Here is a 9485-nt window from a genome sequence, read left to right as displayed (position 1 = left end):
TATACATGTAGTCTGGTCACTGTGACATGATAAAGGACTGTTGGTTGGCACTTGGCACTTGCCACTTGTCAGTCGGCAGAGTTTCTTATCTCGTTTCTCCACCATTCAACTTTCATACTCGCTGCTTCCACAAAACAAGAAGCCCCCTCTCCATGTTCATTGTCTTCCACCTATTTCTTCATACTCTAGAGAGAGAGAAAGAAGAGAGAAAATGGCAGCTTTTGCAGGCTGCTTACAACATGGGGCACAGCCATCACTCCATCTTCAGCAGATCATGCAGCTACCACCCAGAAAAATGATGATGGTACTGGGAGGTAAATACAGTAAAACCACTTCCTCCTCCAGCAAAAGTGCTGGGAGGGTGAGGTGTAGTAGCGAGATAGGAATAGGAGACTTCATAGGAGGAGATTTGCTTAAGTTGGATCTTGGGCGTTGGCTATCAGACGTGGAAGAACACAGAGCCCTTGCCATATACACTCCACACGAAGGAGGGTATGAGGGTCGCTACTTCACTCGCCTCAGATACCAGGGCTACTACTTCCTTGACCTCACTGCTCGTGGCCTTGGTGATCCTGAAAACACACTCACCAAAGTCCATCCTGTTTGCCCCGTATGTTTTCCATTTACTACCTCTGGATAGTAATTCTCCTGTTTTTCTTATCACAATCATGCCGTTCTTCCTAGTGAATTCCATGTACACATGTTGTAGGCTCATGTAGGAAAACAGCCGATAGCACGTTGGTATTTCCCACCAGAAGTAGATTATAGGCTTGATGCACTGCCACCGGATGCTAAAGGACTCATTGTCTGGGTGATAGAAGCCAAGGTAATAACACTTGACATCCTCACTTATTTAGTTTGAGCTCTTCAAGCTGTTTGATTCGCAGAGGAGTAAGCCGAATGTACATTTTATTCTTTTCTGTCTCTATATTCCGCACAGGTTCTCTCCAAGTCAGAATTGCAGTTTCTAGCCTTGCTTCCCTCGCTGCGCCCTAAAGTCAGAGTCATTGCAGAATGTGGAAACTGGTAAAGCCAGTTACATAAACATGCTGAACACTCCTTTAGCTTTCTCTTCCACGGAACTATACTCATGTATATGTTAACAAGACAATGTTGTAACAACTTTCACTCACAGGAGAAAATTCATGTGGAAGCCACTCAAGGAAATTGCAGGTCTAACAACAGCAGAGGGACCATGATAACACGAAGCAAAGCAAGAAAGCAGAATATTTTCATCACCTTTGGCATCTGAAGCCTGAAGGAACTCCTACACGTACTGCAGGGAAGAAAGAAAAAGCTAATTCATTGAAAGTGATACAGATTTTTGTACAGATTTTCAATGTCCTCCTAGTTCTTTGAAAAGAAATATGGCTGCAGAAAAGAAAAAACTTAGCCATGAATTCCAAGCAATTATAGCTCTCTCATGAAACTGAAAAATATAATGAGTATAAAGCATTTAAATTACAAGGCAAATTCTGCACCAATTCAACAGAAAGAAGCTATGTTGTAAAAACTGTAAGCACCCTAATTTAGCTATACAGCACTAATCAATGCCCCTGAGCATTATGTCAGTAACAGTGACTCGGTGTATAATGGTACCTCAAACCCTATGTACAGCTTCTACTTTCAAGCCAGATAATAATTGCAAAACAGAATGAAAATCAAAATTTTCTTTTTCCACGTCCACTGGTGTCTAAATCAGCAAGCCTTGCTGATCGTCTGCTGGTGTCTAAATCAACTAGCCTTGCTGATGAAAGTGTTGGTAATGGTATAGATATACCAACAGACTCCGGAATATCAAGATTGACTTTCATGGATTGACTTGCCTTCGCACGGTTTGTATCATGCTCATTGTATTGCTTAACTTCAAGCCTAACTTTGTCGATCTGCTCAAAGAATACATTAAATGCAAGTAAATTACTAATTCTGATGGTCTACCAAAGAAAATTCCTAGATATTCTCACAATAAGAAAAACTGAAAAAAGTTAAACAAAATTACAAGTTCAATGTGATGCATGGATGAACGTGCATCAGCAAGCCTCTTTTGCAAATCCTCCAACTTTTTCCTTTGATATTCGTCATTCTCCATTTCATTTCCTCTCTCACCTAATTGCTTATACAAAACTGCAGAAAAAATAGTTCAACTACCTTGAAGTTTGAATTTCACTACTTCTGAGAAACTAAATCGAACCATATGAAGATTTAGTAACAGAACATTGAATGAATATAACTAAGGATGCAGATATTGGGCAAATGAGTACTTGATGTCAAAAGTAACTTCTGTTTTTCCTTTTTTTTCTTATTTTGATCTAGTTCTTTACTGGGGGATCTCGTGTTCTCTGGTGTGTACTTTCTTTTCTTCCCCCTTATAATATTTCTTTTCCATTTTTTTTAAAAAGCTAACCTTTGTTGCACTCAGGAATCCACCATTTTCATGATGATAAAGAGTATTAAAGCTACTGACCTGACAAAACTGAGAGAACCCAGATCTGAGTTGGGATGTCATAAAGCTTCTTGGCCAAGGTAAGAGAGGATCTCAAGATCTCTCTGGCTTGGACAGTATCATGCAAAGCAAGAGCCAAACTCCCAAGAATAGTCAAATACTGCGCAACAAGTTGAAGGTTCCCCATCTGGTTATGTGCAATCTGTAAGCCTTTGGCCAGTCGATTTCTGCAAACGAGCTCCTGACTTAGAAAGTAGAATAAGAAGGCAGATACAGACAGCTAGATAGTAATAAAGGAAAGAGAGGTTACTAGCAATATTGATTAAAAAAATTAACAGAACAAAAGCATATTATTTAGGAGGTATGACACATTTCACCTGTGAAAGACAAAGGATTGAGTTCGTCTAGACCAACATAATCAGGAGAGTTTTTTTTTTCTTTTTCCTTTTTTGATGGCCCCAAGGGGCTTCGTAAGAGTAGGACCCCTAGTCTCTCGGAAAAGAGAGAAGGACATAACCATCTCACCCATGGAGAGATGGTTTAATCATGACAAAATTTGAATATGAACTGAAAACCAACCTTGCCTCCTGCAGATCTTGTTGCCTCATCAGTAGAAGACCATATGCAAAAAGAATACTTGCTTCCTCTCGACCACCAACGAAAGAATCCTTCATTCTGTAAAGTGGTCCAATCAAATCAAGTGCCTAAATGCAAAGCACAAAGTCAATAACAGAACCAAAACCATCCAATAAAAAATATTGATAATATAACTTAAAAAGAAATTAATTATCAAGAATAAAGTCCCTTAATTGTGGGAGACACCACCTCTGAAGATGATTCAGCACCACCAATGCAGAAGTAAGAAACAGCCGCATATGCTTGGCACATAGCTTGTGTTGATTTTCTCTCTGTGAGCTGAAAATTAGAACATTTAGTCTCAGTTACAGAAAAACAAGCAGTTATTCAACAACAGACGCTGAATGTACATCCTACGCTTGATTAATATATTTGCAACACAGATTTAGGTACCAACATAACAGACTTTAGGCAATTAGCTAATAACAATCAATTAGCAGTATGGATCTTTTGAAAGCCAGGTGTGAAAAATAAGACAGTATACCTTGGCTGCTTCAGTATAATGATAGGCTGCTTCACTATAGCAGCCAACAGAATGTGAGTACTGTCCTCTGAGCATCTCAATGATGCTCTCACAAGCCTGTAAAATTGTTGGAAATCGTGCAAACCAATTTTTCATTTGCACCAACGCCTGCAAACTCATACACTGTTAATATCTTAAATTGATTACAGTAAGTGTGTAACAAATACAAATAATTTTTTATTTATCAAACAAATATGAGCAACTTTCAAGTTGCAGTTCTCAATTAAAAACAGACTTAGACTTGATATGGGAAAAAAAAATACAGAGAGAGAGGGGGGAACATTGTCTACAAAATGAAAGCATTGGACAACCATAAAACTCTTTTAAGTTTGACAGAGAAATTCATAATTGAACTAGAGGAGGACATTTTTAAGGTTAGTTCCTCATAAATTGTGCTAAAAAGTATGTGTTCGACAGCCAAAACAATTTTTTATTAGTAACTGTTTAGACAATGAGAGTATCTATTAGGTGTCTAACACAAAGCACCATGGCTGATTCTACTTCATGATTCCAGAATATAAAAATTGCCACCTCAGGTTTGGTAAAACCTACACATTACTCCCACAAGTTTTCAAACCTTAGAGAAACCTAATCTGAACCAAGTTTAATTGACAAAGGAATAAGATGAGCTAAACAGAAATTGAGCAATGACATAAATTCTCTATAAAAAGAAATATTCTTTTCATCCAATGACTTTCCAGAGACTGCTCCCTCTTGTCTTCCTCTCCTTTTTTCTCTCTTTGAACCCATTGGGAAAATAATGGATTTGTTTGAATTTGAAGTACTTAGCAACAAAATTCAGTTTTGAAACTAATTCCATTTTTCATTTCAAAATCAATTTAGTGTTGAACTTGAAGCACTTTTGCTTTTATCCAGGAATTTAACTGTTTCTAGGCTGAGGTGAAACTGGGATCTGGTCATGGGATGAGTTACAATCTCTGAAGTTAAGGACTCTTAAGTTTTGTTTAAAATTATACTTCTGCTTACTTTTATTGTTGTAGTTTGCATGAACATATAAAGGTAAGCCAAGGTACTTCCTTTCCTCTAGGTCTTGTTGATCCTATAGACCCTAATGCAATCTCTTATTACCTTAAAAATAGAATTTCCTATTCCAAAGTACTAATCAACTTCCTAAATAAAATCCCAAGCCAATAACATCTTTCCCTAACTAAGCTAAATTAGAATCCTCCTAACCTATTTAACATAAACATATTAATGTAAAAGAGCAGGATCCACTTTCTTCTTCTTCCTCTGGGTTCTGCCCCTGTTGCCTTGTTAGCTTTTTCTCTCTTGCCAATAAATGGGGCATAACATTATTTCCCTCTCTATTTAAAAAAAAAACATTATTTCCTTCTTCCAAAATCTACTAGTCCTTGCGGACCAAAAGATTGCAGTGACCAATAATTCCAGATCCCAGGAATCATGTCATTTTCCTCCGAACGCTCCAAGCAGGATAACATTTACAATGGCGTCTTCCAACATAAGATTCATCACAACAGTCACACAACCGTTTCATGTCTCTCTCCAACTCCACTTGAATCCATTGTTTACCCAATACTGACCTTGAAGAACTACGTGAGACGACCTATTGAAGAGCCTAGACCTCTTGTTGTTCATACAAATGCTCAAGGCTCATTACAGTGGTGAGAATAGGAGGCCTCTGTAATTCTGCTTTGATTCAAATGCGACGTATTAAACCAATCAAAAAGCTCCCACCTCTTTTAAAGCAAAAGAGGTCTGATCAGGCTAATAGTTGCGGAAAACATTTCTGAAAGCTTGACCAATTTACCCAACCAGCCGCTACGAACAGGAGGTCCAAAGGGAAGGTTGCAGTGGGATGTAAAGTCAGAAATGCCAGGTCAATCCTATTTCACTTTTTGGAACCATAATTGAGTGAATCCCTCAAAACGAAAGGAAGAAAACCCAAATTTTCCTCATCTGTTGTGCATTGATGTAAAAAAAAATGCTTGTAGCAGTTCAACCAGCCTAGTTGCTGGCATTGCCATCAAAGAATGGGAAATCTTATTTCGCAAACCGGCAATTGTACCACAATGTTTAGAGCTGTCATTGGAGCCCACAGGCTGCTTATTGCAGCGACTAGCGCAGCTGGTTTCACCAGCAACGTCTCTTCCTGTCTCAGAGGCAAAGAGCTCCCAAGAGCCTTGTGTCTGCAGTATCAACTCCTTTTGCCCATTTTCAACTCAATATGATTATCCTGGTATGTTTTGAGGATGACCCCAGGCCACGGCTGGAATTTCTGAAAACCATCCATGACCTTCTGATCTGATTCCACTTTGTTATGGTCCCGGCTTAGGATCTAGTCATGGGATGAGATATGTGAGAGTAGAGTTAGGGCTCGTTGGGGAGAACCCCTAATCTCAACATTAAAGGACTCTAAATTTCATTTAAAATTACATTTCTGACCAACTTTATTGCTGCAGTTTCATTCATATATATAGATAAGCCAATTTAATCTAAGTGATACCATAAAATAATAACCCAATCTCTTATTACTTTAAAAACAAAAATTCCCATGCTAAAGTTCCAGTCAACTAAATAAAATCCCCACCCAGTCACATTTTTCCAAATTAAGCTAAACTAGAAACATAAACTGAACTATTTAACATAAAAATATTTAACATGCAAGATAAAAGTCCGATTTCTTCTTCTTCCTCTGAGTTTTGCCCCTGCTCCCTCATTCATTTCTTGTCTTCTTGCTGATAATTGGGACATATCAACTAAAACTTATGCAACAGTGGGAAACTGAAATGACATTGGGGGTGAGGAGGGGACATTGAGTAACACATGTAATACAGTCGGGGGGGAAAACTGGAAAATGATTAGCAATTTCATTCCTCAAAGGAGAAAAAGAAAAGCAAAGTTGAGCAAGAATTGGGGGTATACAATCTACCTGTTGTGCTTCGACAAATTCAGAACGCGTGAGCTCCACAGCCACCTTGTTTTCAAGGAACTGCATTAGCAGCATTAGGTATACACCAGCCATCCAGATGGCTGAGTGCTGCAAATCCCCTTCTGCTCAAAAGAAAACTCAAGAGCAGTCACATACCTAACGTTGTGAATGATCGATAGATAATATTATTCTAGGCATCATCAGACATGATTCTAACCTCTTACATCGTCAGTGATTCCAAGGGTAATCAGTTCCTCTGCAAGAAAGATTATTTCTCAGGTCCACGATGTTGAATTAATAAAATCCAAAATGACTTAAAATGAAAATCATCCACTTCTCCTAGGTGATTATGAGCTGCAGCATAGAAAGATACAACCTCAAAAAATTCTATGCTAAGTTAAAAGGGAAAGTCAACACTAAGTTCAGACAAATCACAAGAATGCTTTTGACTTTCAGCCTATCTTTCTTTCACCATGCAATTTCTTCTGATCTAAAACAACTGGAAATCCATGATCAACTTGGGAAAAAAAGAAGCAGCTTTAAATGTGATTAAAGAAATGGAGCACCTGAGTAAACTGGACAGCGGAGTAGGGATGAAACTTAAATTCAGAGTTAAACCCAATTATGCAAAATAGGCAGATAGATAAATTGAACCAAATGCTATTATGTCTGAGCCAAAAGATTAACCTTGAATAATCTGCATTCCAGATTGAATCCGCTTAGCACACTCTTTAAAAAGCCCTTTAGGACGCCCAAATATGACCACCATAAGATCAACCAGTGCATAGACTGCACTTTTTGGTAGCCACTCGCCATCAATAGGAGGCGGTGCTAGTACAAGCTTCTCTGCCCATGCTCGCTTTGCATTTCCAAAATATGCAGGTTCCAGAATATCGTTGCTAGCGGGCGGAGTCAAATTCCTAAGGCGGTCCTGAATATGAGCTGATCTTGCGGAAAGTGCGTATCTCTCCTTGGAAGGTAGGTCAGACTGGGAGAGTCTTTGATTCAGGGAATTTAGTTCATCCATTAGTTGGTGTGCTTCCCTCATCTTTTGCAAGTCAGCCTTCATAGCAGCATCTAACTTGTCCACGTGCTGCTGAGCATTCTTGTAGTCACATATTCTTAGTCTATAGAAGATGTGCAGAAGCTCACTGTAGAAGAGCAAACCCGTGCATTGACCCCTCTAGACGGACAAAATGTAATATAAAGAGAGTAACTTATATGGCTAAAGAAGTCCACTGGTCAGCATATATGCAAACTAGAGTAAAAGAACGATGATAAAGATTATTCTTTTTTATTTTTTCCTGTTTTGAGAAAAAGATAAAAAACTAAATGGAGATTACTGGAGAAAAGAAACCCAAAGCAAATGGAGTAATGAAGAAGAAGTCAACTTACTCTGTCTGGAGGAATAGTTTGCCAGACCTCATCGCATTGATTAACAGCTCGCTCAACTAAATTATCATCAGTCCATTGCATGAGATGTACATGCAGCAATGAAGTTGCGAAGAACATCTGAACAGAATGAGAGAGGCAAAAGACAATCAAGGAGACATAGAGTCCAATAAAATAACAATATGGAATAAAACGTACAGTGAAGAGGGTTTTTTGTTCTCAATTACCTGCAACTCAGGATAAGAGATTTGAGTAGCACAAACAAACCCAGATTCCAAAGCGGAGATTGAAGAGCGGAAGTCTCCTTCGATGATCAAAGCATTGGCGAGCTGCGAATTGAAATTGCAAGCCCACAGCTTGACGGAAACACTTGAAAGAAACAAGGGGAATTAAAGGAAATGGCAGCAAATGAGAATTAGAAGAAGAAAATGAGAGATAGAGGGTAAGAGAGTACTCGTGGCCGGCAGAAGAAGCAAGGTCGAGAGCCTTGTAAAGAATCTGTTTCTGGGGAGGGATAGATCCGAGGAGATGGTAGCAGTGACTGAGCAAACTGAATGTTCTGAACTTGAGTTCAAAGCAAGAAGGAATGGACTTCAAAAGCAATTGAGAGCGCTCAAGATGGAACTTGGCGTGACTGATATTATGGGAATGACGGAGAAGAAGAGTGGCGATGCGAAGTCGAGTCTTGACCTCGATGATGGGAAAGAAAGAGACATTAGACTGGCAAATGGCTTCCAGACATTTCACGGCTTTCCCGATCTCCCCCTTCTTCTCGTTGTAGTCCGCCAGCCCCCACAGTCCTTCTGCTACTGCTTCCATGTTTTCAATTCCACTTCAATTTTCTCCTTTTTTTTTAATCGAATAAATAAACAAAAGTCCAGAACCAGATATTTCTGTCTCGGCGTGGAAAACCGTCGCGCAGACAGAGGGAGAAACGGAGCCGGAATCGGGTAAGAACAAAAACGGTGACGATCCGAATGAAGTTTGACGAAGACTAATAATATTTAAATATTGCGGTTTTCAGGAGGCACAAACTCCTCCGATAGATAAGGAAGAGTTTCGTATTTATGTTTTAACCCCAAAACAATTCTTATTTATCTTATTAATCCAAATAATAATAAAATTTGTATTTGTTCTCTTTTTTTTTTTTTGTTGTAATTACAGCTAGTCACCTAACATTACCCTAATAGGTAGAAATATTTTGCATAAACATCCTTATATTGAAGTTAATTCTCATTTTTTCCGAGTTTAATCTTTGAATTTATATAATTGTTTTAAACATAATTTGTTACTGAAATTTCTAATTAAAAAATCTGTTAGACAATATGATATTTTTATATAATGTGAAGTTTTTATTTTTTATGTAAAGTATAAATATAGTATATATATAATTAAATATTTATGATTTTTTTATTAATTATATAATATATAAAAAATTTAAAGAAATATTTTTTATGTAACAACTCCGAAAATTCTAAAAGAGATAAATTATAAATTTAGTGCGGAAGTGAAATAAATAGTTAGAGTTTACATTCTTTACATAATAACTGAAAGTACCAAATAGGATTTACGGGAATAAT

General features: G+C 38.0%; 2 protein-coding genes across 2 annotated transcripts; one reads left to right on the top strand and one right to left on the bottom strand.

The window, feature by feature from the left end:
- Positions 1-4: 4 nt before the first annotated feature.
- Positions 5-1410, top strand: NDHN (NADH dehydrogenase-like complex N). Its single transcript, XM_022053986.2, has 4 exons — positions 5-610; positions 710-826; positions 941-1026; positions 1136-1410. Exons 1-4 carry the CDS (start codon positions 212-214, stop codon positions 1197-1199), a joined length of 666 nt encoding a protein of 221 aa, XP_021909678.1. The 5' UTR covers positions 5-211; the 3' UTR covers positions 1200-1410.
- On the bottom strand, positions 1401-8911 carry LOC110823672 (Tetratricopeptide repeat (TPR)-like superfamily protein). Its single transcript, XM_088214082.1, has 12 exons — positions 8360-8911; positions 8133-8274; positions 7909-8025; positions 7201-7696; positions 6731-6769; positions 6514-6635; positions 3564-3710; positions 3269-3358; positions 3023-3147; positions 2465-2670; positions 2000-2124; positions 1401-1886 (listed from the first exon to the last, which is right to left on the bottom strand). Exons 1-12 carry the CDS (start codon positions 8722-8724, stop codon positions 1662-1664), a joined length of 2199 nt encoding a protein of 732 aa, XP_088070208.1. The 5' UTR covers positions 8725-8911; the 3' UTR covers positions 1401-1661.
- Between the last annotated feature and the right edge of the window lie 574 nt (positions 8912-9485).

Source organism: Carica papaya, chromosome 2 (genome assembly GCF_054855325.1).
Source record: "Carica papaya isolate Zhongbai chromosome 2, ASM5485532v1, whole genome shotgun sequence".
In the NCBI taxonomy this organism is placed as follows: domain Eukaryota; kingdom Viridiplantae; phylum Streptophyta; class Magnoliopsida; order Brassicales; family Caricaceae; genus Carica; species Carica papaya.
Note: the sequence above shows the minus strand (reverse complement) of the source record. Positions and strands in the feature narration are given on the sequence as shown.

Coding starts and splice junctions, on each gene's coding strand:
- NDHN (XM_022053986.2), top strand. CDS start 212: ATGGCAGCTTTTGCAGGCTGCTTACAACATGGGGCACAGCCATCACTC. Junction 611..709: donor AAGTCCATCCTGTTTGCCCC/GTATGTTTTCCA, acceptor CACATGTTGTAG/GCTCATGTAGGAAAACAGCC. Junction 1,027..1,135: donor ATTGCAGAATGTGGAAACTG/GTAAAGCCAGTT, acceptor TTTCACTCACAG/GAGAAAATTCATGTGGAAGC.
- LOC110823672 (XM_088214082.1), bottom strand. CDS start 8,724: ATGGAAGCAGTAGCAGAAGGACTGTGGGGGCTGGCGGACTACAACGAG. Junction 3,359..3,563: donor ATTATACTGAAGCAGCCAAG/GTATACTGTCTT, acceptor TCTAATTTTCAG/CTCACAGAGAGAAAATCAAC. Junction 3,148..3,268: donor GTGCTGAATCATCTTCAGAG/GTGGTGTCTCCC, acceptor CTTTGCATTTAG/GCACTTGATTTGATTGGACC.